General features: G+C 46.5%; 1 protein-coding gene across 6 annotated transcripts in view; it reads left to right on the plus strand.

Moving 5' to 3' along the window:
• The window catches only part of MPP7 (MAGUK p55 scaffold protein 7), a 1,979,219-nt gene extending 1,953,362 nt beyond the window's left edge, over window positions 1-25,857 (plus strand). For all 6 annotated transcript variants that reach the window (XM_069648102.1, XM_069648107.1, XM_069648105.1 and 3 more), the window contains one exon: window positions 22,275-25,857. In XM_069648102.1, the coding sequence (XP_069504203.1) occupies window positions 22,275-22,454 (180 nt within the window). In that variant the 3' untranslated portion in view covers window positions 22,455-25,857. The remainder of the gene's footprint in view (window positions 1-22,274) is intronic.
• The last annotated feature ends 1,924 nt before the right edge of the window (window positions 25,858-27,781 follow it).

Genomic DNA, 27,781 nt, shown 5'->3' on the forward strand with positions numbered 1-27,781 from the left:
GAATGAGGCCAATGATTAAGCAACAGTGTAGTTGCTTGGAATGCCAGGTTACAGACCCTGGCAAAGCAAGGGCATTAAACGTGATTTCAGGATTGTTTCTGCCTGGTAAAGCCGAACTGCAAAGTGTGTTGATGCTGTTTTGCAAGTTAAACAATAATATAGAAAATGGCCTCCAAGGAAATGGACAAGTGTTTTACTCACAGCCATGTTTGGCATTTTCAGAGGCAGGCAGGCAGCTAAGAATGTAGGTGCTGCAGAGGCAGTGGGCAGTGTGCATTATTTAGGGGTGTAGGGAATGGGGGGGGGGGCAGTTTGTCTAGTAACTTGGAACATCATTTCTGGTATCTAGGTGGGGTGAGAGGGTGTGGTGGTTGGGGCGGGGATTGTGTAAGTGGTGTGCTGGGTAGGTGAAAGAAAAGGTAGGAGGCGGTTCAGACTAACCCCTCCGAAGTTTTTGATTCTGGACCAAAACCATGAGGTAAGACCCGCCATCCGAGCCCTCTGATTAGCTAATGGCCACTGTGATGGCATGTCCTATTGACACCAGAAATCGACTGCGCTGAATGCATTCCGATTGATTTAGATTGGTTATTCTGAAACATAGAATTTTCTAACGTAAATGTTTGCACTTACATTTTTGAACATAATGGTTTCAAACTTAAAAAAGATTATCAGTTATTGGTACATTATAAACCATTAAAGGAATACAAATGTAATTAGAGCAGTTTGTTATCAACTGCTATACAAACAAATGCCCAGTTGATCTAAAAGATTAATAAAAGGAAGGGTTTGGGATTTCCTGTGGATGAATGACCAACTCTTGCTTGAAATACTTAATAGTCATGGGTCATTTGTCCTTGTGTGATGCACCTGTTGTGCTTTGACAATAAAGGAGCAGGGGTCACCATCGTAAGTAGAAATATTTTACAAAATGTAGTTGGGGAGTCGCCAGGAATAGGGTTTTTCTCTGGCGCAATACAGTGAATGTTTTTTCCTGGTTTCTCTTCAATTTTGATTCCGGCATTTGGAGTGAGCCCAAACTACCACCTATGGAGAGGGGGAGGATGTCACTTACGGATGCATTCACATCTGCATTGCTTTTTCACCCTCCCTTATGCAGTCTGCTTGTCACTTGATGGAGGCAGCTTTGCTGAGGTCCTTTCCTTAACAGAAATGAATTTGAGTAGACTCTCAGAAATGCTGCTGGCATCAAATGGCAACCCAACTTTGCGAGACGAAAGGGGAGAACGATGCGCCTCTCCCATTTTGTACAACCTGAAAAGAGCCGGGACCTTCCTATACTGACTTTTTGGTGGCTTAGTCAAGCCTGGCTGTTGAAGGCATGCCCCTGATTGATCACACCAGAGAAAATGCAACCCACTAGGGGAAAAAGGTCCAAGAAACTCTTGTAAGGATAACAAGTTTTTATTCCCATACAAATTGGGAATCAGCAAAGAACTTTGCTGCAACAGAACGTTCTGTGCTCTCGGACTCCCAACAAAACAACTTCGAACAGCGCATCACCCGTGACGGAATAGTAAGCGATACACTTCACCATCCCTATTGGATGGGTCCTACACATATAGGATCTTCTCCATATGGAATGCCAGGCCATTGGCCCAGCTTCATCTGTTCATCTTCGTCCATGTGGGTGCTACTGGGCTCATCTCCAGGGAACCAAAGTCAAACTGTCAATTATTTCTACACTATGCAGCATTGTTATTTCTTTTGGTACACTCTGCACGTGGGATGTTTGGGGACTGGCATAAGAAAAGTCTTGGATTATACTGACCCACACATCCTCCATTCATTACTTATCACATCGTCTGCACCCAACGTTTCCACCCTCGTTTTGAACTATAATGTATCCCTCCATGTACCTCGCATTACAAATCATGTCCTTGTGAACTTAGTGGCACAGTCATATTCTTTAGATGGCCATTTAGTTCATGGGTGGTGGGCTAGGGTCATCCACTATTGTGGAATTCAGAGGGTCTGGAACCTAAGACAATTATGAAGGATGTAACTCGTGGTTGGCAGGGTGGGGGTTGGAGGCCTGCTTTAGCCAAGCCACAATAAGCATGCACGTTGAGGTGTCTCATGGCCTTGCAAGACACATTCCTTCTGAATAAACACATTGGCAACAGGCTGTACAACAAAGGAGGGTTTCTTGGGGGTTGGGAGCGCAGCCCATCTCCTTGTGGTTTTGGGCTTAATCAGGCTTCTCCATGCAGTCTAACACACTGGATATTTTGTGGCTTTGCAGGCCTTCTGTTCCAACTATGGCTAACAAAATGGCGCTTACTCATAATAAAATGATGCTTGTTTACATGCATATACTACGTCTAATGAGCATAATACGGTGATTGTGTGGGCATACTATAATGTCCACCTCCCCCCCACACCCCATTAGACCATCACCATCCTCCTGATGGGGCTGGTCCTACTCTAAACCACCTAGGAGGGTGGGTTAGGTTTTACCCCTTCCCGACATTTCCCATCTGGGATCTCTGCAAGCAATGCGTAAGAGTCTTTAGATAGGTAATTGGATCTTCTTTTTCTCTTCAGGATCTCATACTAGCGTTTTCCTGGCAGGATGTGAAACTCAGGCGGTAGCAAAGTGCATTGTCCTTCGAATGCCGGGGAGACTCTTGGGGCAGTATCTGGCAGCACCCCCCCTTTCAAATAGGGATCACCAGCAGTGCTGAGCATAGCGTGGCCAGCGAACAGTAGCCCCTCCATGATGGTGGGGGTGCAAGTACGCTTGTTGGCCACACACCCAGTAATGGTCCATCACGGCCACTGTGCCCTCCTTTTAAGTCTGGTATGAGCAGTGTCTTATCACAAGGTTCATTAGCACTAATAAAGACATTTCTTTCACTGTGGAAGCACAGCTCATAGCTCTGTTTTCAATGCACTCTTACTGGCATCTCCATCGCTGAGATCCTGGTCAACTTGGTTATATGCTCAGTCCATGTTTGTGCACATATCCATTCTATCAGTGCCACCACCTCCTCTTCGTATCACAGGAGACCTTCAGCTAGACAGCTGAGTGTAGTGTCTTGCCATTTGTTGTTGATATACTTGAGCCTCTTGATAATAAGATATGGCTGCTGCACACAATTTAGTCCTTTTGTGTTCTTGTTGCATTACAGGGGGTCTGTATCCAACAGCTGTAATTGTACCATGTGTGCCTGGAAAGTGCCTTTAATTCTACATAGCGCAAGATGTACTTGGCATTGTGCCTCTATAATTGGCATTTCCTGTGGTACTAACACCTTGGGTGCCCCCGATGCATGCAGTATTATTGAGCATACGTAACAGCTGCTACCATTGGTGTTTTTTCTTCCTACCACACTCGTCCGTGTCCAGCTGTTAGATAGCTCGGGAAGCCTAATATCTTCAATGGCATCCAGTCCTAAACCAGGGTACGCATCATACTTGGGCCTCTGCGCTTGTCTTTCCTTTCTAACAGTTTGTGAGGTTTGCCTACTTGTTACTCTACTAATACTGACTTTGTTGCTGCTACACGTATTACAAAAAATCTTTTTTAATATGGGTCGAAATAGGTCATTTTGATATATCAATTATACTTACACGCGTGGATAAATTTAATACATTTAAGTGTGGCTGAATATTGCTGCTATTTTGAAAATAAGCATTGTGGCTACTTAAAATTAAATTACTCGTTTTGTAGTTTGTCCCCCTCACCCCCTCTTTTAGATGGCTCGCCCAGGTAAAATAAGTTATCCAATACATTGCTAAGAAAAACATCATAAGTGTAAATACTATGACATTAAAGCGTAAGCCACACAAATATGAATACAAACGTCTATAATCTTCTATCCTTTTGCTACACAAATAATCATTTGATGCATATTTCTCCATTTTCTTCACATCTGCAAGAGAGAGAGAGAGAGAGAGAGAGAGAGAGAGAGAGAGACACTTAGACTTATTGTACTTGAGGTTTGTTTTATTATTTATAATGCGCGCCAGACCCGAGGGTATCAGAGTAGCTTTATTGTATGGGGAAAAATTACTGAGAAGTAGCTGAGGCTGCTCTACAGACATCTGAAAGGTGAATTCAATATCGTAGCCTTTTCACTTTTACAGCAAGTGGGGTGGAAAACACCACTTTGTAGGGGCCATGGAATCGTGGATTGTTCCACTTACGCGTAAAACTCTGGACGTAAATTAGTTCTCCTGGCAGCAGCGGTTTGGCGGGAGCGGGATCCGCTTTGGATGCCTCTGCAGTGCTCTGTGTGTCCTGTAGCCGGGGCGGTACAATCTGTCGGGAGATGTATTTAATTGCATGTGTTACATTTGTTATCTTTTAATTTGTCACCTAAAATGGCTGCTGTTTTATGGGCATCTGATGCCCTCCTTACTGGGGAGATGGGAGTGCTGATACACCTGCCAGTTACTATTTAATGGGGCAAAAGGTGATGGTCTTTGCTTGGTTGCGTGCGCAAGCTGAATAGGCCCAGGGGTAAACAATGGACCTCAGTTCTTTGTTAGTGTGGTGTAAAGTTTGGAGCGTTTACTCTTAAGGAGTTCATTGATCCTCTCCACAACGCTGTTGGCCTGTGGGTAGTAAATTGAACACATCTGGTGTTTAATGCCAAGTAGTACGGTGATCTTTTTAAAGAGCTCATTGAAAAAGTGGGTGCCATTATCGGACCTCGAAACATCATTCCCCCCTCCCCCTTAAATCGAGGAAAAACCGCATGGACCGGAAATTTGGCAGCTCATTTGACATCCGGGTGCACATAAGGACCAGCATCTCAACCCAATGGGAGAAGGGGCACACCACAACAATGAGATATCCCGCTCTGTTACATCTCTCGCCCATGTCTGCATAATCGATGTGGAGCTCGTGGAATGGCTCGATGGGGCGGGGCAGAGTGCCTCGTAATGTGCGGCGCATCATCCCGGTGCTGAACACTTGGCATGCGGTGCACTTTATGACCATTGTTGCGAGGTGTTCTTGGATGTTTGGTATAAACCAGTCCTCTTGGATGTCTGCTGCAATATGTTGTCTAGAGATGTGGGAGGGTAGTGTAATTCTTTGAATGCGGTCTGCAATAACTCAATGGGCATTACTGCTTTGCCTGTGTATTGCTGTCTCCACAAGAGGTCAATGGGAGATTGTTTGCATCCCCTTTTGAGCCAAATGTCTTTCTCCTCTTGTAGTGCTGTACCTTGGAGCTCTATTATCTGTGCTGTGGGCAGTGCAGTGTAAGGATCCTGCTCTGTTTATATTGAAGGAACTCAGCAGGTATGGGCTCTAGGAGATACGCTGCCGCATCTGCGGCTGCGTTCCTCAATGAAATTTCATCAGTATTGGCAGAGCATTTGACTACTGCCACCACAGATGGTTCTGCTCAGGCAGAAATCTGGGCATCTACTAGTGCTGCATGTTGCACGGGGAACAGTCTTTCCTCCGGAAGCCCTTCCTCTTTTCAGCGTGAAAGACCAGCATGCAACGTTGTGGCGACATATGCTGAATCTGAGTAAATGGTCACAAGGCAGTCTTTTGATGCTCGAAGCGCTTCTATGAGCGCTACGAGTTCTGCTGCTTGTGCTGAATAGTGCATGGGTAGTCTCTTCATCACCAGTGTTTCATATTCCCCAGCTTCTAAGCGCACCACTGCTGCACCAGTATGTCTTTGGCTTGTGTGCTGGTCAATTGTTGTGGACCCGTCAACAAAGAGAACTTCACCTTCATCTAGCAGTTGATCCTAGTGCCTTGGGGATGTCATCCTCCTCTCCCTCGTAAATTACACATTTACGGTCCGCTAAATCCTCTTCAGTGCACATTTCTGTGAGGAATGTAGCAGGGTTAACAGTTTTGCAACAGCCAATATGGAGGTTCAGGCTGGATAGAATTACTTTGTACGCTGAGGCCCTTTGTGTGGTTAATGTTGATTTGGACCTTTCGTGGATGGCAAATAATGCATGTTCCACGTACAATGTGATGGAACATCTCATTACAATTGTTCAGCTCTTTTCAATCGCGAATGCGGTAGCAGCAAGTGCTTGCTCGGACGCAAACTGTCCCTTCATCACTGTATCTAATGTGCTGCTGTAATAGGCTAGTGGCCCATGGTGCTTTTCTGTGTTAGTACTGGGGACATGAGGTGTCCATTGGAGTGCAAAAACAAATGGAATTCCTGCTTATTATCTGGGGTGGCTAACACTGGTGCTTTTGAAATTACCACTTTTAGATCATTGAAAATGTTCGCCACGTCAGCGGTCCATTCTAGTGTCATTGTTTTTCTGTGCTTCTTTGAGACCTTTTAGGAGGGGCCTTGTGTATGCATCATAGTCTAAGATTGATGCCCTACAGTAGTTGCACAGCCCTAAGAATGTGTGCATGTCTTTTATAATGATGGGACGAGGTGTTGTGCGTACTGATGCAGCCCTGTCTGGAATTATTCGGTTGCTGTCAGCTGAGATCAACTGCCCAAAATATAGCACTTCTCGTTGCCAATATTGTAACTTTGCTTTGTCAACCTTAGATCCCTTCCATGCCAATAGTTGACGTGTGATGGAGTCTCTGCGGCAGTGTTGTTCATTGTCGCTACAGAGGACGTACTGAATGATCGTGCAGGATACTTTGAAGTTACCTAGGTCAGCGTGTAGTATTCTGGCAACGCACTCCCCTGTACGACACCATACACTTACGTCCCGTCCCCTTTCCTCCATACTGTATGGGCGTCCTTTCCTAGGGAAGGGAGACGGAACCTTTTTCACCAGAAAAACCTTCTTCCCCTTTATATTTAGAGGCGCGCGGGGGGGTGCGGCCCTGGGAACATGCGCTACCCTGACTCCACCCACCGGCGCCACTCCTCAGTCCTCAGTCGACGGGAACGGGCCGATTTCACCAGCGTTCTTGGGTTTGGCCTCGCCATGTAATTACTCGCGCTCTTCCTGGGATTCTTATTTGTCTTTATTTGCCATCTAGGTACTTGGTCCTCCGGCATCGCGCTCCTTCCTGGCGCATGTCGACTTCAGTGGGTTTCAGCAGGTGTCCAGCCTGACAGGGACTCTTTTCCCACATCTGACCCCCACGCCCTCTGCCTCTGCTGCCCTGGCCCTGACCACAGCTTGGAGGGTTGCACCGGGTGCGACTCTGACTCCACGCGCACTGAAGAACAGGCTAGCCAGGTGGAGGGAACTCTTCCAAGTATCGCCTCCAGTGGACTTAAAGAAGTTTGTCCAGCAGAGATCGAGAACAAAGGGAGGGACGTTATTTTCCGTTGCACCCCATAAGGGCGACTCCTCCCTGAGGAAACGCCCAAGCGGGAGGAAACTCTCGGGTTCTGTTACCAGCACACGCACCAAGGCTAGCCCAGCTACCGTCTTATGGCAAAGGGGTCTCCGGACCCTACCGGTGTCAGCGCTGAGGGACCGCAAGGTTCTTCTAGCGGATCTACACCCGAGGGGCTTTGCTCTAGTACCGGCACCATGTCCGAGGGGGCGCCTGCATGCAGCACTACCCGCGACAATGCTGAGGGCGGTACGCCTTCCAGCCCTATACCTGAGGTGCGGAATATGCCTCATGTTCTAACAGAGTCTTGGGCGAGGCTGTGTCCGGAGGGCCATGCACCACGACTTTGGCACGTGGTACGCAGTCCGAGAAAATGGCAGCTGCGGCAGACAACCTGGCCACTTGTCCAATGCCACTCTTAGGAACAGAGCAGGCGGATGAACAAGTTTAAGGTGGGACTGGTGTCAGCCAGGTATGTGGCCTACGGTGTAACCATCAGTGGTACAGGGAAGGTTCCCCCTGCAACCCAGACTGAGCATGCTCCGGCCCCAGCAGCCCCCAGCCTCTGTCAGTATCCCCTGCCTCCTCTTTAGCCTCTGAGGACAGGTTCTTCGAAAGGTTTTTGGGGCTGATACGAGCACCCCAGATGGGTACTATCCTGAGGGATGCAGTCAGGGACTTGATCCCTCAGGTCACTCCACCGGCGCCTATATTCATTCCTCCCATGGCTCCGGCACCACAGGCCCCAGCGCAGCCCCCGATGCTGGCTCTGTTGAATCCGCCCCAATTCTGCCGGTTCCGAGCCAATCTACGCAGCAGGCTCTGGCCTCCACAACTCAGCTCACAGCGCCCAGCACTCCTCCTCCCGCGGCAGACCACCCAGGCGGATACAGATTAGGAGGAGGACCCTGATACGCCGTCGGCCTTTCACAACAGGCTTGCTGGTTTGGCAGAATATCTGGGCCTTCCTCATCCCGAGGTAGAGCAGCCCGAGGAAGGGGGTCCTTGCAGAGGTCCTCTCCCTAAGACCACCTACCAAGACAGGTATCCCAATGCAGAAGGACGTTGTCGCTCTAGCCAAGAAGAGTTGGCTCAAGCCACACTCAGTCCAGCCTGTCAATTGGTGTCTCGATGCCAAGTATAGACAGATGGGGGTGGGGGGGATACACACTTGCTGTCAACGCATCTCCAGCCGCACTCGTCAGTAATCGCTGCTGCATCACTCCACTCTAAGCCTCAGTCGTCCTTGGCCTCCTCGTCCTCGGTGCTGCTAGGCAAGGAGGAGAAGATCTTGGAGGCGTATGGGAAAAAGCTGTACAAGCCAACACGGATGCCATGCTGGCAGCCACTAACCAGAGGTTGTGGCGGGAAATAGCAGGCTTCCTTCCGGAACTTCCGGTGTTGAACCAGGCATGCTTCATGGCGGGTCTCAGAGAATCCAGGCTGGTAGCGCAGGACGTCATGGAGTCCACAGTGGCCCACATCCATACCTCTTGCCAGGCCATCTGCATCGCCACAGACATGAGAAGGATGGCCTGGCTCCGGGCTACTAAGTTTAAACCCGACGTCCAGGATCGCATATTGGACCTTCCGTTCGAGGGTAGTGACCTCTTCCACTCTACTACCGACGAGGAATTAAATAAGACGAAGAACAGCTCGCAAACTGCTAAGTCTTTATCTAACCTGACGAAGGCCATGCCCAAAGTGTATACCCAGTCGCATCAACTCTCGGAGAAGGGGCAGGCATTTGGCAGGTTCTGGAGATTCCAGGAACGGAGGTTGAGACAACCTGACCGCTCGCTGAGTCAGCACCGGCCAAGCAGCAAAAAAGGGGTGGGGGGAGCAAGGGCTTCTTCCAGTCCCCCTCCTCAGCAGCAGCCTCAAAGAGCAAAAAGGCATGAGGCGTCCCTCCGGGTCCACGTGTCTCCAGTGGCGAGCAGACTAGCCTCTCACATGCATTTTTGGCACCAGAAATTCAGAGCCCTGTGGATCTGCTCAGTAGTATCCACAGGTTACCACCTACCTATACCTCGCTCTCCTCCTTCCTCCCCTCCCACAGATTGGGACGGCAACTCTGTTGGCGGAGATCCGGTTGCTCATCGAGAGCTAGGCAGTGGAAGAAGTACTTGCCTCCCAGAGAGGATTAGGCTTCTATTCCAGGATTTTCACCATACAAAAAAAGAACCAGGTTGGCCTGAGAGGTGTGTTGGACCTCTTCCTCCCTCTTCAAAAATGCAAGATCGTTACACCATCACTCATTGCAGAGATACTAGACAAAGGAGATTGGATGTGCTCCCTGGATCTGAAGGACGCTTACCTACACGTCCCAATTTGGCAGCCCCATCACTCCTTCCTACGCTTCAGGATCATGGGCTGTCATTTCCAGTACAAGGTGCTACCCTTTGGCCTCAATTCAACCCCCAGAGAATTCACCAGACTTATGAATGCAGATGGCTGCCCTCCTCAGGGCCACCATGTCTACCCCTACCTGGAAGACTGGCAAGGTCCCTGGAGGGGGCTGCCCACACCTCCTCCGTGCTTATGAATACACTCCACGACCTGGGGTTTACCATCAACCTCAAGAAGTCTCAGCTGCAGCCCACGCAGAGCCTCACCTTCCTGGGCCTCATCTGGGATACAAACTCCGAAAAGGTATTTCCCTCCTAGGACAAAATTACGGCCAGCAAGAGGACCACGACGCACTTCCTTACCAGTCCAGTTACTTCGGCTTGGTGGTACCAGCACCTGCTGGGTATCCTGGCAGCGGTCCTCCTGGCCGTGCCACAATCAAGGCTCCGGATGAGGAGACTGCAACTGCACTTTTCAGCCTCATGGAATCAGGAGAGGGGCTCCCAAGCGGAGCTGGTCAGTATACCGCCTTCTCTACACTCGGACCTCACCTGGTGGTCCAAGGACTGCAATCTGCGGACTGGCAGGCCATTCCGACTGCAAAGCTCACCATTACTACGGACTCCTCCCTAGAGGGCTCGGGAGCCACTCTGGACAGCAACAGCGTCCACGGAGTCTAGATGCAGAAGGAACAGGAGTCTCGTATCAACTGGCTGGAGCTCAGAGCCATTTGCCTAGCCCTCAGGGCCTTCCTCCCGCTCATCGGGAGCAGGACCGTCCTGATCCAGACCGACAACTCCACTAGTATGTACTATGTCAACAAGCAGGGGGGGTACCAGGTCCCCTCTGCTGTGCAACCTAGCGATCAGCATGTGGGAATGGGCCCTGAAAAACATCTACCTCCGGGCTGTCCACCTCCCGGGGGAGGCCAACTTGGTGGCGGACAGACTCAGCAGGCTGGGTATGGACAATTACGAGTGGCAATTGAGCAACCAGGTGCTGCAGGAGGTTTTCAGCACATGGGGCCATCCTCGGGTGGATCCATTTGCCTCCCGGAGGAACAGGAAGTGCCATCGGTTCGCGTCTTGGCACGGACTAGTCGCCGGCTCCCTGGCGATGCCATGTAGATTCAATGGGAGGGCATGACAGCATAGGCTTTTCTGCCCACACCCCTGATCCCCAGGGTACTCCGCAAGATAAAGGAGGCTTGTCACCTCAGCATCATAGTGATGGCGCCTTGGTGGCCGGCGAGACCGTGGTTCTCCAAATTGCTCAGCCTCTCGGACCAGCCACTCATTCACCTTCCGCGGGGCCCAGCACCTCTCCTGTCCCAGCAGGGGCGCAGGGTTCTCCACCCCGCTCCTCAGAAGCTAGCCCTCGCAGCGTGGTTCCTGAGCATCACCCTCAAGCACCTAAACCTATCTCAGGTTAACCTGGAGATCATCCTGGGCACCTGAAGCAAGGCCAATCTGAGCCAATACAGGAGCAAATGGAGCAGGTTCTGTCATTAGGCAGATTCTAAGAAAATCAACCCCCTGACGTAAATGCTGGATGATGTGCTTTCATTCTCAGCGCACCTTGCCCAATCAGGCGTACAGGTGGACACATGTCGCACCTATCTCGCAGCCATAAGGGCCTACAGAAATTCGGAGGAGGTCTTCCCTTCCAACCCGATCTTCAGAAAACATCTGGCTGGCCTGTCCAGGCTTTTACCTGCCCATCAAAAAGCCACCCTCTGTGTGGGACATCAATGTGGTGTTGGGCGCACAAACGCTTTGAGCCAATGGCGTCCGCCGACATCAGGCTGGTCACCATCAAAGCAGCTCTTCTAGTAGGTTTCGCATCCGCTCGAAGAGTCAGTGAGATCCAGGCCCTGGTGACTTCAGAACCCTATACCACTTTCCACAGGGATAAGGTGGTCCTGTGGACTCACCCGATGCTCCTACCTAAGGTACCCTCTGCGTTGCATCTAAATGAGGAAATAGTCCTACCTACATTCTTCGCTGACCCCAAGGACTAGGCTCAGAGTGTCTTGCACTGTCTGGATGTCAGACGTGCTCTGAAATTCTATAGGACCAAGGGCATCCGCAAGTCGGATGCACTTTTTGTCACCTTTGGGGGCTCCAGATCCGGTTATCAGGCATCCAAGGCCTCCATAGCAAGGTGGATGGTTGCGGCAATCAAAGAAGCCTATGAGGGGCAGCCCAAGCCGCTGCCAGCCAACATGCACGCCCATGCCGTCAGGGCCAAGGTCACGGCCATCACATTCCAGCAGCAAGTTCAGTGGCAGGTCATAAGCAGGGCAGCTACCTAGGCCACCCCGTCAGCTTTCTGCAATAACTACTGTTAGGACGCTGGCTCTAAGTCAGACGCGGCCTTCGGACAGGCCCTTTTAAGGAACTTGTTTGCTTAAGGGGGGGGTCTCCTCTCCACCCTGGGGCTACATTCAGTTGTAATCGCCCATACAGTATGGAGGAAAGGGGATGTGATGTAAGAGTAATTACAAGTTACTCACTGTAGTGACTAACATACTCTTAGTCCTTAGTCCCCTTTCCTCCATGCATACCACTATCCTACCCCCTATTAATTCTGGTGTCATTAGGCAATGATAAATATTGTCGATGTGTCAATGGGGACAGAGGAGTGGCGCCGGTGTGCGGAGTCAGGGTAGCGCATGCTCCCACGGCCGCACGCCTCTAAATTTAAAGGGGAAGAAGGTTTTTCTGGTGAAAAAGGTTACGTCTCCCATCCCTAGGAAGGGACGCCCATACAGTATGGAGGAAAGGGGACTAAGGCGATGAGTAACTTGTAATTTATCTCACAAAGGATACAAATCTTGAGAATTATTTTGCCATCCTTGTCATTGTTTTCAAACAAATCGGCATTGGATACTTCTTTGAGGGGCATATTGAATCTATGTATTTATTTCTTTGTATAGCACCTATACACAGAAGAGTTTATCAAAGCGCTGAAGGGGAGGGGCGGCGGGGACAGTGGGGAAAAAGTCATTCAGAGACCTTGAGTTTCTGAATGATGCAGGCCTACACAGCGCAGGAATAAGTTCAAGTAATACATATAACGGTGAAGATGACTTTTTCATGTCTGACAAGTCTTTAGTTTTTCAAAGTGCCTTACACAAATAGGGTAAAGGTGAGTGGGGGTGGGCAGGGTAGAACAGACAGGCTACTACTATACAATGCAAGATCATGTCCATCATGCAATTATATAGCGGTGTGACATAAAAACAGTGAATGGGGTGGGTGGTTGAGAGGAGTGTAGGAGAGGTAGACTACTGGGAATTTCTTCGCTCCGAGTAGTTTAGGCAGTTTCAAGGTATAAGGAATGGGCAAGTAGTGTGGGGTGAGAAGAGGATGGGGTGGGGGGTTGAGAACAGAAGGGGGGACAATACACCAACAATACAAGGAGTATAGAAGAAGGGTAGAAGAAAAACGTGCTAGCAGAGAGGGTGGGGGGAGGAGCTGAAACAGAGGGCAGGAAGTGGAGGCTGGATATGGTGACAGCTAAATTCAATTTATAGGCAGATCAAGTTGAAAACACATGCAGGAACTGGGCACATCTAAATTCGATTTTTAGGCAGGGCAAGGTGAAAACAAATGCACAACTGGGCACATCTAAATTCAATTTTTAGGCAGAGCAAGGTGAAAACACATGAAGCAACTGGGCACAGCTAAATTAGTGAGAGTCCAGATGAGATGGAGTGATAGATGGGACAGTCCCAGGTGTGAGGGGAAAAGGGATCGATGAAGTTAGTTGAGGGAACTGACCCTCAGAGAGATGTTGGATGCTCCATAAAATGAGTGTGTATGGAACGTGTGGATTTCTCCTCAGCTTCCATATGCACGGGGGATGGGCCTGTATAAGAGAACCCACAGGCCAGGCAAAGGACAGGGAAACAGACAGGGCCTTAGAAAGTGGGCCTTTGATGAGGAGGCTGGCTAAAGCCTGCCGGTCCTCATAGGATAGGATAAGTTGCCCACTGACCAATAGACGTATAGGAAGGCAGATTGTAAGGCACTCAGGCTGCCTTTTCAATCCAACACGAGTTGTGAGCTTCCAGCACTCGCAGCATGAGATAGTTGCAGTGCACAAGAAAGGAGATGCAGGCCAGCGCTACGATAAATGCACAGTATTTAAGAGGATATTAGGCCAAAATAAAGTTCTTTTTCAAATTCGAAAACGATGTTGCTGCGCTTCCTCAATCTAATGCATCCTCCTACCTCAATGCAGGAGTGATGTTGTGAGCAGACACGACCTCCAGATTCCCAGCAAGGGAGCAGACATCCTCGCGCTCCGGTGAAGAGGAATGGTTGAAGGGCGTTCAATGCAAAGTACTGTTCGCCATTCACAACCATGTGTGTCTGTGCCCAATATGACCACTCTCTTGGCCGAGACACCCAGCCCCTGCAGGTGCAAGGATAATATTGTGCCTGCTACTAGCTCAGGGGATACAACAGGTCAAAAAAGAAAGTCAGTTGATACGCTCCAACACTGTTTCACAATTTGGGATAATGCTTCAACAAGCCATATATAAACATATCTGGGTCAATATGCACACTGGCTACCACTACATCTCTGGTAATTGCATGTATTGTTAACCTCACCCTCATTTTGCATATTCCTGGTGTGGAGAAGATGATGCCCATGTCCTTAAATGAGATTTTCAGGTTCAACTTTTTTAGAAAATCTCGGCCCAGCCGGTTGACGGGTCGAACTCTCAGAATACAACAGGGGTGCTCGCACCACCCTCCTTCCAATATTGGCAAACAAATCCTTTGTATATGGAACCATGGAAACTGCCCCAGAGAATGCCTGTGCACTAATTCTTTTGCCAGATAATGGAAACTGCCCTTCATTTATGCGTGATTTTGCAGCTCCTGAGTCAACCGTAAAGATCACTTGTTTGTCTCCTATCTATGCCCCACCAAGGGTTTCCCTTCTGGATCGAGGGCTGTCGATAGGGTTGGTATTGGTGTCTGGAAATGAGAAAGGGGTTCCCCCCACTACTGTTGCCCCTGTGAAGGGAATAACTGTACCATTCTGTGTCCCACTGAAGGTATTCAGGGCCTTCCCTTGTTGGCCTGGGTACTGCTGCTCTGTTTGTTGTTGCAGTGCAGGTCAGCCCTGCACTTGTGGCTATTGTATGGGGCATGGAGGTGGTCCCTCGGTGGCCAGGCCATAATAATTTGCCCCTCCCCTTGTCTGCTTCTGCACGCTCTCGAACAATGTCGCCACTTTCCACAATTCCAACATTACTCCCCCTTGGTCCCATCCCTCCGAAGCCCCCTCTTGCCCCTCGGAACTCACCTCTTCCCTGCTGCGGTCCTCCTTGTTGCCACTGAGTATTGGGGTACCGCTGACCTCCACCCATCTGTCCTTGCCTGCCTTGCACCCAAACTGCAGCTATTCTGGGAAGCTCTTGGGCGGTGCCCAGTGCTTCCGTTTGTGGTGTAGTGGTTGGTGGAGTTATAATAGCTATTTTAGCCAGTTTAGTCTGTACTTGTTTCACTTCCTCTGCCATCCTCCTCTGGGCTATTTCTCTATCACGCTCCGTTATTCGTTTTGTAGTGGTGCAGTATAATACTTTGTATTTCTGCCCACCCCTTTGCTTTGTTCCCTACAATTTTATGTAATGCCTTGTGTACTTTTGACACAACTTTTTTAACGATGAAATAGAAGAAGGGGTTTGATTGGTCCCATGAGCCCCCCGTTTCCGCCCTCCACATCTCTTGAACCTTAAGAATGAACTGCGCAGAGTCTCCATCATCCCCCATGGTACACTACATTATCGATTGTAAATCGGGCGTGTCTGGGAAGGCCCACCATAGCGCGTCCCAAACCTGCAATCTTATCATATTGAAAGGTGCATCATTAGCCAAAGTCAATGTTGGTTACTTGATCTCTGATAGTTGCTACTAGTAAACTTTTCATGTCCCCAACAGCTAGTGGTACACCAGCTGTTTGTTTTTTTTTAAGCATAAATCCGTTTTCCCACGCCCGCAGTAAGGACAGGGAGTGCTTTTAGCAGATTGTTCTTATCCATCTATGCCCATGGCACATAGTGCGGTCTGGTGGCACTCTGGTGTATTAGGGGCATTTGCATTTTTTGCTCTGCCCCCCTCACTCTTTCTTGCATTTCCCTTTTTACTTGCCGGTGCCATCCGGCCACACCTGTCCCTGAGTCTCCCGTTCCACAAGCTTTCGACCCTAGGTGTGCATTCGGGTACTTGATCTGCCTCCTCGTCCTGCTCATCTTCAGCCTCAACGAACGAACTCCACTCATCTTCCTCGGCCCTGCGGGAGCCAGTATTCTCATAGTCTAAGCTGTTGGCTTTGCTGTCTCTTTCTATATGCAGTTTGTATGGCTGCGTTATCTATGCTGAACAAAAAAATCGCCTGACCTCCATTCCTCTGTACCCTGCTCTACCGGTTTGTCTGTCTTAACAGTGCTTTTGTGCAGCCCGCAGTCTAGCTAGTTCTGTGCGTGCCAATGCTTCTAAGTCTCGTTTACTGATGTCTGTGTGCTTCTACTGCTGGCGGGGATACATACGAGGGGTTGAGGGTTGCTGCTGGTGTGGATGTAGGTGAGATTTGTGTATCCTACTGCAGGACGCGCTGCTAAGGGATATATTTCCTTATGTTCTGTTGTCTTCCCATCCTCACTGGGTCCTTCATCTTTGGTGTCGCTGCATGCTCCTCCTTCCCCCTTGCGCTTCTCCTTGTCATCAAACATTTTCCAGAGGTTCAATATGTCTCTCCTGTTATGTAGTTGCTTCCCCTTATATCCTGCTGTCAATTATATGGGCATGTGTTCCAAAATACTTCTGTCATAGGAGACCTGCTGTGGCCACAAGCGGGGCATCTCCTTGCCCCTCATCTCCGTCACTCACTGTTTATGGTATTTTTCAATTATGTCACTGTACAATGGTAATGCCTTACACATGTACTCTATGGTTGTTTCCCCTCCCATGGTGAAAGGGGTTTCTGCGCGTTCTTACTTCTTACGCCTTATCTAGTGCGCTGTGCATGCTGCCACAGGTTATAAACCAAAAAACAAATATTTCCCCCCATCCATTTTCTCACATACCCATTCATACACTCCACTCAGTCCAAAACAATGCCCCTCCTTTGGCCTTCCCCTTGTCGCAATAAAAACACGAATAAAGCAAAGTACCACTACTATTTACAAGCCTACTAATTAGACAAGGCTTATACTTTTTTCCTTGTTCCCTATACTTCCGTTTTCCTTTCCTTAATAGTCTCCTTAAAATATTCTACAATAATAAAAAATAAACTTAGCCAAATCCGCACCACAAGCTCCCCACTTGCAGGAGTATGTTCACATGTGCGCTTTCACCCGAACTCCTCCGTCACGGTATCTCAATTATACCAACCTGCATTCTCCTTGGGGCTGTGCCCGGCTCCAATGAGCAGACTGGATTTCTGCAGACGTTTTTCAGGACTGGTCGCTGTAGGTGGATGCAGCTCTTCCGGCTTGTGGCCTGCGCAGGCACGTGGGCGCTGGGATCACGTCAGGGTCACCAATTGAAGACATGCCCCTTATCGATCACACCGGGGAAAATGTAGCCCGCTAGAAACTCCTGCAAGTATAACACATTTGTATTCTCATACAAAATAGGTCCCAGCAAAGAACTCTGCTGCAACGGAATGTTCTGAGCTCTCGGACCCTCGACAACGCATCATTTTGAGCAGCGCCACTTGTGACGTAATAGTAAGCAATACACTTCACCATCCCTATTAGATGGGCACTACACATATAGGGTCTGCTCCATATGGTATGCCAGACCATTGGTCCATCTTCATCTGTTCGTCTAGGTCCACGTGGGTGCTGCTGGGCTCATCTCGAGGGAACCGAGGTCAAACTACCAATTAATTCTATACTATACAACATTGTTAATTCTATCGTTACACCGTGCACCTGGGAGGCTCCGGACTGGCATAAGAAAAGTCTTGGATCATACTGACCCACACATCCTCCATTCATTCCTTATCGCATCGTCTGCACCCAAGATTTCGACCCTCGTTTTGAATTATAATTTATCCCTGCCTGTACCTCGCATTACAGATCATGTTGTTATTGTGAAGGATTCTAACCAGGCGTCACACACCGGATCAGGACTCTTGCCCTTAGTGTAGGATGTAGCACTCAATTAGAATACTTTCTCTTTATTTTCTACGAATTCGAATTGAGGCGATACCCAACCTGTTTCACACCTCCTTTTACAAATACCCCGGGTCACAATGGACCATGAGCCAGGCTGGTTGGTGGGAATACAATATTTATTTATTTATTTTAATTCCAAAGGAAATCACACAATATTTATATTGGGCAGCAATCACCAATGGGGTGATAATTACAATGAAATATTGTTGGGTAAACTTCTACCAGAACATATTTCCAAAGCACAAATGAATAGGAGCACTTTTTCAATTAGGATAGATAGCACCCGAGTTAGGATTCCCCACTGCAATGCTCCCTCAATCCCCAATTAATCGAATTCGGATTGGATAGAAAGAAGCAGCAGCAGGGAATTATGGATATGAGGTAGCAAACAGAATCAAAATTCGACCTTCCCTCACAAAATAAGAGGATTTTAAAACCCTTTGCAAATGCATAAATGACACTCAGATTTTGTCAAATAATGAATCGTATGTCTATTGAAATAATGATGTACATATGTTTTATCACAATATCATGGATATTGTATCACTAACAACTATAAGGTAAGGTATCACAAAAAGCATACAGTTCAAAAAAACTACTTGAAATGAAAACACAGTGCAGCCAAATTCACACTTTGGAAAGTTGCAATTTACACATTTGCAGTTTTAAATGTCAAAACTGTTTTTTTTTTAAAAAAAAAACAGGTGAAATACATAGAATCGGAATGTGGTTTTTAGGCTGGGTAATAGATAGATGCACATCAAAGGGACAATATAGAAGTGAAAGAGTGACTATAGCTGGACAATTGGATGAGATTTTCAAGGTGCAAGGAGGTTCGGTTTTGGTAAAATCAATTTTGGAGACAAAATCGGTTTTAAAGAAAAGACAAATTTCACTTACACTAGATTAAATGGCTAGAAAAGAGGAGCGCCACTCATGAATATAAAAGTTATGCTGCAGTTGTACCCCTTCACGCAGTGTACCCCTTTCTCTATGGAAAGTTAATTTATTTAATCAAATATTGCTAAGGACTTATGATCTACGCAAGACAGAAATGAAGAGAAAAGTGACGCTAATGCTTGGAGATAAAGGACAGGGTGCACAGATAATTCTAACAGTTTTAAGCAAGTTATCAGGGTATTGATAGAATTACTTGCAGAGTAGGACAAAAAAAAGGTCAAGATGGCATGTGTGTTGTGTTGTTATGGGATGGGGTAAATACTCACACTCCGCACTTGAGTTTGGGATTTGGGACAGTCAACCGGGTTCTGGACTCAAAAACACTGGTCACAACGCGGCGGGCTCCCCTCACAGCAAACAGCTGGGCAAGTCCGGTCACTGGATGGCAAGGGTACAGCGGGCATGCAGGTAGTGGATACAATGCCGGTCTGGTCACAGGATGCTCCCAAAAGGTAGTACAGCTTTTCCCCCTTGTTACTGGGATTTTAGTGGGGTTTCTGGATCAATGGCCTTGCTGGGATAGGGTCAGCTATGCTTTGGCCTGGCAGTAGAGTCTGGAATCTTGCAAAGGTGGATCTGGAATGTCTGGATACGCAGGTGCTGGAAATTCAGGAGTGTGTGTGTGTTCTGTCCCTGTGAGCTCCCACCCCTTTTATAAAGCGGGTGACATCACCGGGTAAATTGTTGGCCAGAACTAAGCTAGAGCTACCCCAAAGAACCGGATAGGTCAGCCTAAGCTAATCGCCTCCTCAAGGAAGAGACTCAGTTTATGAGGGTTGTATTCTATGAGGTTAAAAGCAATCCCACAGTCCTTTTCGCCAAAAATCTATCTCAACATAAATCACACATTTGTACAGTTGTGGCCTTTTGGCAAATTACAAAGGCAGGTTACATATTTCACACAGAGCATGGCAGTCTAATTCTCATGTTTGTAGGACTTTGTTTTGTCCATCTAATAGTTTTTCGTGGTTTTTCAATTAAATTACTTTACCTAAAATTCTGTAACTTTGTACATGTGTATATATTATCACAGGGCATTTCAGATTGGCATCATATACACTTTCCTCAGAATATCCAATTCTCTGCCATTTCTGTCCCTTATATGCCAGTGAAGGATACCACGTCTTAAATTAAAGCCACCAAAATTGCATCTAGATTGTGAAACTTTCGAATTTCTACATTGTTCAATTGCGGGGATAAAAGTCTTTGTTTTATTAATAAACTATTCTTTAGAGCCAAAATGGGCTGGCCTCTGTCCTCCAACTGGGACAATTTTTTTCTTCAGGCTACCACCAAATGTCAGTTTAGCCTAGGGCTATCCTGGAGTTTCCCCAGTTTGGGTGACTGGTGGTTGTTGCTTCCAAACGTCGCACGTAGGTGTCCCAGATCTATTGTCTCAGGCTGAAGCCCAGACAGAAGTCTGACGAGCATGTGATATTTCTTTCTCTTGGTATATTCAAAGTTTTCAAGGCAACAGTTAACATATAGGTGTCCCAGAAATCCCTTGTGGCTCCTGTTGGGGGAAGCCCCCAACTGTCCATTGAGCCATGGTAGAACCTGGTTTGGCTAATTTTCCAGTATAGCCAATGCCTTTATTTCTTTATTTTATTCTGGATCAGCAGCAAGCCTGTTGAAATAAAACATCCCAGAAGTGTTTCCCAGCAAAACCCCCTTTAATTGCTAGGCCAAGACAGGGCCTTCGTTCAACATTACACTTTTAAAACGGGCATTTTTCCTTATTTGCAAAAGTGCATTTTAACACATGGTGAAGTCTGCTTGGCTGACCATTTCAAAGGTTTTCTCTTCCTTCTGACTTCCCAACATTGTTTTGCAGCGCTAGTCAGTTTCACTTGTACGGCAATCTGTTTGACACAGGTCCACTGAAATTGACATATGCCCTTAGAGCTAGGGTTTCTTTTTGAAGCAGTGATTTTTGACATTTTGGAGCCCAAAAGTCAAGCGTTTTTCCGTGCGGCTGAAAGAAGGCTTCTGTTGATTTCCTGGATCTGGTCTGACACAGCCTGTTATTCAGGGATAATGCTCTCTTCTGCTTAGCACATTACAAATATGGATGGGCATGGCAGGGCCTCACTGATAAAAGCAGAATAATGTAGAACAGATGAAAGGAGCATCAGAGCGGCATCATTTTAAATGTAACATATTTCCCTTTTTCAATGGGAACTTTGGGCTAGCAGCAGAGCAGCGGTGCTTTTTCACTCCCCTTCTATAGTACACACCAGAACGCACCCTGGCACCTTTTCTCGGTGTGCTCCCTGTTCCAACTTGCCCAATAAGTGCTTGGCAAGACAGGGCAGCCATCATTTTGTAGCTGCAAAAACACAGTTTTGATGCACGGCAGTAGTGCTCAAAGGAACCAGTGCAGCCATTTTGCTGTTAACTACTGAAGTGCAGCTTGGTTATGGATGGGAATTCTGATGAGTGGGTCAATGTACCCCACATTATGAACTTATAATGGCACAGCCATATTCTTTAGATCTTTTGATGGCCATTTAGTTTATGGGTGGTGGACTGGGGTCAATCACTGTTATGGAATTCAGGGGGTCTCGAACCTAAGACAATTATGAAGACTGTAACTCGTGGTTGGGTGTTTGGGAGTCGGAGGCCTGCTTTAGACAGGCCACAATAAGCATGGATGTTGAGGCGCCCGGCTCTGTCTCATGGCCTTACAGTGCACTTTACTTCTAAATAAACACATTGGCAACATCCTGTACAACAAAGGAGTGTTTCTTAGGGGTGTGATGCAAAGCCCATCTCCCTGTGGTTTCGGGCTTAATCGGGCTTCTCCATGCAGTCTGACATGCTGGATATTCTGTGGCTTTGCAGGCCTTCTGTTCCAACTATGGCTAACAAAATGGCGCTTACTCATAATAAAATGGCGCTTGTTTGCATGCATATACTACGTATAATGAGCATAATCAGGTGATCGTGTGGGGATACTGTAATGTCCACCTCGCCCCTTAGTCCATCACCATTCTCCTAATGGGGCTTCTCACTCTAAACCGCCAAGGGGGGTCGGTTGGGTTGAACCGCCTTCCCAACTTTGTCGTGGGTTAAACAGAATGAGTGCATCATCGCTTTTCTCTGCCACATCATCACAATCTCCCAACCCACTCTCTGTTTTTCTTGTGATAACATTGACATTTTTGTGTCTGCCAACCTTCGGGCTGTCATACTGTTCCACGCAGTGGTTTGTGGTTGGGGCTTTGTTTTATTCAGTAATTGCATCTATTTTAAGAGTATTTTCTATTCTTTAGTGACTAAATACAGTAACTAGAAATACGCTAAAAATATGAGGATGGGAGAGAGACATAATTTGGTTGATTTTCAAATAAATATTTTTTGACCACAGCAAAAGTTTACTAATACTTGGGTCTCTGTCATGGAATGAATTATTACACAAAATGTTGAGTTAAACTGGCATGATTCCTTAACATTTTTAAGTGACCACCTTCATCTCTTTTTTTATAGGAAGAAGACTTTCAAGAGATGGTGAAATCCGCCCAGCTAATTGAGAGCCAATATAATCATCTTTTTGACCAGATCATAGTAAATGATGACTTAACGGCAGCTTACAATGAGTTGAAAATGACCTTGGACAGGCTTGAAACTGACACCTTCTGGGTTCCAGTGAGCTGGCTGCACTCTTAGCAGCAGAAGCAGCAGGCTTTGTTTGGTCTTTTGTTAATGGGGTGCATGATTAGAGTTAATCTAGTTGTCGATGGGATTTTGGTTTGGTTTTAGTTTAAGTATGACAGGCTGGGGGCAAGAAGTGTGCAGTTAGACCTGGACTGTTTTGAAATCGTTGTGACGGTCCAATTTCAAGTCCCTCTTTTTCTTGAAACAATCCTGTTAATAGCCTTTTGGAAAAGGATCACTTGTCTGACGAGAACTCTGATTTATCATGTCAGAATGGAAGCTAAAATTTATAGTAGCTCTTGGGGAATCCTAAGATGTTGAGTACCTCAGGTCTAAAAGGAACTAAAAGGATTTACATGCAAATGTCGGCTTTGGATCTCAGTTCTTTGGTGACCACCACCCTCATGCGGCTACTTCTACAACAAGCTGGACACCAAGATTTATGGATGCTCTAGAAATGCTGCACACTCGCACCTGCACGCTGCTGTGGACAGTTTTCATTGTAACGCCCATGGTGGAAGCTGCAGTGTCTTTGAGGAGGCCTTCTCAATTCTTGCTCTTGAACTAATATGTCACTGTTGTTGAAACAAAGCTGCTTTCTCAGAGATTCTGCCAAGATGTAGCTCTGGAATAAGAAAATCAGTGGCAAGCATGCTTACTTCCGTGCAAGGAGCTTCATCTGTTAGATAACACGAAACTTTGTAAGCTTCGTCTCAGACTGCATTACTGACTTAGAAAATAGTAGAGCGCTTACTGGTTCAGATGCAGAATACTGTAGCTAACTAGCGAGGTGGAAGACATGCATGCATTGTTCGTATTTATATGGCTTGGGCATTAATGTAGGGGGTGATTCTCACATGTTCGGTTGCATTGAAACCACCAGTTTGTGTTCAATGCGTGCAGTTCCTGTATGACCCTGATGAGAAGCTCTGTGGTAGGTGGGAAAAGTGTGGGGAATGTCAGAGTGCTTGCTTGGAAGTCAGTGGTTCACCAAGAAGTGAACAGTTTTAGATAGATGTATATGGGGAAGTAATGCTCACATTTGCAAAGATGGCAGTTTATGTATAATAGAAACCAGGATGAGGTGGGACTGACCGCATCGCAAGCGATCTCCGTGGTTGCAAAGCTTCACTAGCCCAATGCGCGACTAGTTACTGAACGCATTGGAACTAACAGCATATAGCACAAATATTTTCCAAAAGTACTTCTTGACAATGGAATAACCGTTTCCTGAGCAAAATCAAGAGACGATGCTTGGTGAAGATGTCAGCCAAAGTAAAATGTCGCTGCCACCGAGAGGGTGGTTGGTGGATGCCTACGCTTTTCCTTTTACTCTGCAGGACAGGTTTTTCACTTGACTATTTAATGAGCCTTTTACTGGAATATACCTGAACCAAAACTGTCACCTCACCGAATTATGTGCGAACATAGTTTTACTTGCAGCCAGTAAACTATGCTCGAAAGCTAGGTTTCAATCTAACACCTACTGTGTGATTGCACGAAGTGTGATGTAGGGGCAGCTATGGGAACTGGTTATCCACTGCATTTCTTTATTAACTACTGATGGGGCGGGGCAGTGCATTTTCTCTAGACTTTTTGTTTTTTGACAATGTGTGTAAATGATGTACTATAATCTTTGTTTGACGTGTACACAGTGTGTTTGGATTGCATTACTGAAAAGCCAGCACATGTCTGGCATTCTGTCAGATGTAAATGAACCCTGTGTGTTTAGAACATGGCTGATAAATTACACGCTTCTTTTTTTAAATTTCTTTTTGATGCGATAATTTCTATCAAAAAATATATTATTGTAAGGTGGCCATTGTACCCTGAAATGTTGAATTGTAAATGAGCCTTAGCATTCCATGTAAATATACTGTATGATGCCATCCTTGCACTTCAGGTGCATCTTCAATGAGTCCTCGTTTTACTGTCCATTCATGATAAATGCATTGAAAAAAGGAGCAAAACGGAACTTTCATAAACCTTATTTTTCTGTGACGAATAGGGGGCATCTTTGTGACTTTAAATTCACCCAGTTACGCCTAACGTATTCACCTATAACACACTTGTCATTGGTTGCGTTTTGTGCAGTGTGCCTCCCAGGACACGATTGCTACTATTAAATTATTAGCTCGTTCATTTAATTAAAGGCCTAATCCTTCAGCATTATTTACTGCAGTGATGCTGAAACTATACCGAGTTGAAAGCTGGCCGGTTTCAATTCTCAGAGCTACATACCCTTCTGCTATGTAATTGCGATGTTCACACTAGTCGAAGGATCAAGACAGTAACGTGCATGTATGTTAATCGTTCCGAAACCTAGCCGCATTTTGCTTGCGTTTAAGTTGAAATGTTGTAGGTTTCCATACTATAGGCCTGTTTTACGTGTGTACCGCATGCAATGTAATTGTCTATATTAATGTTTAAATCGTGTGTTTTAACGACCTTACCTGTGATATATAGACTATGCATCAAGAATAAGTTAAATTGGGTTGGCACGGTGAAGTATCGTGCCAGCTTTCTGTGTGAGATGATCGTTTAATCAAGCACATCAACCAGGGCAGCCGGAGGCAAACGATGCCATGACCAGGGCCCTTATTTGCTCTTTCCCTAGTCTTCTAATGTTTTCTAGTATACACCTGACCTTTACCAATCAAATCCTGCCTGCCATCCTGAGAGACACTCACTCGCAAAGCACTTACACCCTCTACATTTTGCGCAAATCTAGTCGCTTTGTCTTAACCACTGAAGGTACTCACCTCAGCCACAGTGATTCTTGGCACTGACTGATCTTGAATTCTTCACTAAACGGTTATGGGCACTCACTTGTTGATCTTGAGGTTGGCAACCATTTTACCACGTAAAGCCAATATCATGCCATGCGTCGGGATTGTAGGCTTAGGGCACTTTTGTCTCGGCAGCCTATGTTATGATTTTCCAAGATAAGTTTATAGTGAGTGAAAAGACAGCAGGAAGCTGTGAACTCATTGGACTAGAGACGCCATTGGTCTCTGGGAGACTGTCATACATGGTACAAGGAATCAACTGGACAGCAAATGATTGCCTAGCCTCGCCTCTAACTGTGCATTTAAAGTGACCGGTTAATCATTGTTAAAACACTTCATGATTAAGATCAAAGATTTTATATTTTATTTGTTCTAATGTCTAAAAATGTGGGGATAAAGTTTTCAAGATGTCTTTTATGATTCTTCAATATGTGATGTGTTGTTTTTAGATAATTGTTTTGACATTTAAATGAGGACTTGTTTATTGTATTTTACTGTTTAACATAGTTGGGAAAAAGTTATGTTTTGTACTCTTGTATTCAGCACCATACTTGAATTTTCCATCCGTTCTTTGTTGATGCCATGTTTCCCAATTCTTAAACAGAATAATAAATTATTGACATATTTTCCTGCCTGACTAGTTGGACTTTCTTTCATTTCAACGGTCCAAGGTATGGAAAAGAGCCTTCACAAAACTAGCATGACTGCAAAATGGGAAATTCTGAACAGAACTTAATTTTTACGCAAGCAACGTCCTAATGAAGAAGTCGCATTCTTACTTGTCATAACGCTTAAGCAAATCGCAATCCTAGCTGTGAGGAGATGCCTAAAAAATGGCAACCAGATAGTTTTCTGTAGGCAGATAGTCACACCTGCGGAAGATATAGAAACAAATTCACCCAGTTTCTTATTTGTTGTAAGTGACACCAAAAGCAACAAATGGTTTTAAAAATGAATAAGGATTCAGTGTGTGTTCAGTTAGGCTGAATGGAACCAAAGCTAGTACTGAATAGCTGTTTTGTACAACTAAAGTGCCAACCCTGAGAAACGTGCTTCATTGATGCAATACATTGTTTTATTTTTCTTCTATTAGACAAACCACCTAAGTGTAATTAAAGCATTCGCAAACCTTTTAATTTAGGGCCTCAAAAGCTATCAGCAAGCAACAATTTTGAGATCAATTTGTAAATAGTTGCTTTCTCACCTGTGATTTCTTTTTTATATATATGAACAGACATTTGAGAACGGTTATCTTTAACTATTCAGCTAGATGATCATAAACTATATTGGGTTGAAGGCTAATTTTCTGAATTGCCAATGTCTGATATCTGAATTTAAAATAAACTTTGGCTAAGCACACATCAGTTGTGGTGCGTGAGATGGTTAATGCAAATTCAAACTCCAATGGATTGCATTCTCCCGCATATTCCTCATCTTGATAGATATCCCCATCCAGCGTCAGCTGCTCTGAAAATTTCGACAGGGGCGTAGTGCATCTTGCCATCGTCTCTCAACCTCTGTATGCCTCGACTGTGCCATTCCTCGACTGCTGAGGTGACGTGAGAGGTAAATATATTATGTCCCTCTGCCCCTAGACCTCTGTTCATCTTTTGTTCGCGCTCATCATGCTGTTACGAACAGGATCTTTTCATGACTAAAAGTATTTATTTTCGATGCCATGTCGAGCCTTAAACCCTTGAGTTTAAAGTGCTGCAACGACTGCAGCTCCAAGTCGTCCATCACTGACCCACACAACATTTGTGTGTGGTTTCTCGGGGTGCGACACAACATCTAGCAGTGCAGCGCCTGCCAGCACATGTATCTGAAAAGCACTGGGGGAATGATCTGCAAAGTTTATGCTTGGTGGCCTCCTTCGAAGTCTTTGAAGTACTCAATAGGCCACTAAGTCCTCAGGCCCAGATACCGAATGCCCTATGCAGGAGAATGAGGATGTGCATCGCACAAAAGTGAAGAAACTGTTTTATTCATAGAGGAGTCCCACCATGTGTTGACTCAGGCACGGCTTGGATTGGTCAGAGGGGCAGGTTAAGTCTTACTCCAATATCCAATAATCCTATGTCCTGTCCCCTTCCCTCCATCCTTGAGGGCATTCCCCAACATGGGGACAGTACCAGAACGATTGGCAAAGAAAATATGAGCTTCCCCATTAAATTTAGTATAGCGCGGGGGTGCAGCCTCGTGCGTGGGAACGCCCCGCTGCCTCCCCTAGTCCCTTTTCCGCACGGATGGTGTCGGACCTGGCAGCCAGCGCAGAGACTTTTTTAGCTTTCGGCTTGCTCCCGGTTTATTTCATTTCTTATTTCACTTCCCTTTGGTGCCTTGCCTCCCCTGGTGCATGTCGGCCACAGGAGGATTAATGAAATGGGCCTCATGCAACCGTTCGTTCCTGGCTCCGGACCCCCATGCACTCTGTCTTCGTGTTTGGCACCCGACCACCGCCTGCAGAGCTCTCGGTCACAGGGCATTGAAGAATCGTTTGTCGCGGTGGAGGGAGATCTTCCACACTTCTCCTCCGCCCCACCTTAAAGA

The sequence above is a fragment of the Ambystoma mexicanum genome, chromosome 2q (assembly GCF_040938575.1).
Source record: "Ambystoma mexicanum isolate Mex_15411 chromosome 2q, UKY_AmexF1_1, whole genome shotgun sequence".
In the NCBI taxonomy this organism is placed as follows: domain Eukaryota; kingdom Metazoa; phylum Chordata; class Amphibia; order Caudata; family Ambystomatidae; genus Ambystoma; species Ambystoma mexicanum.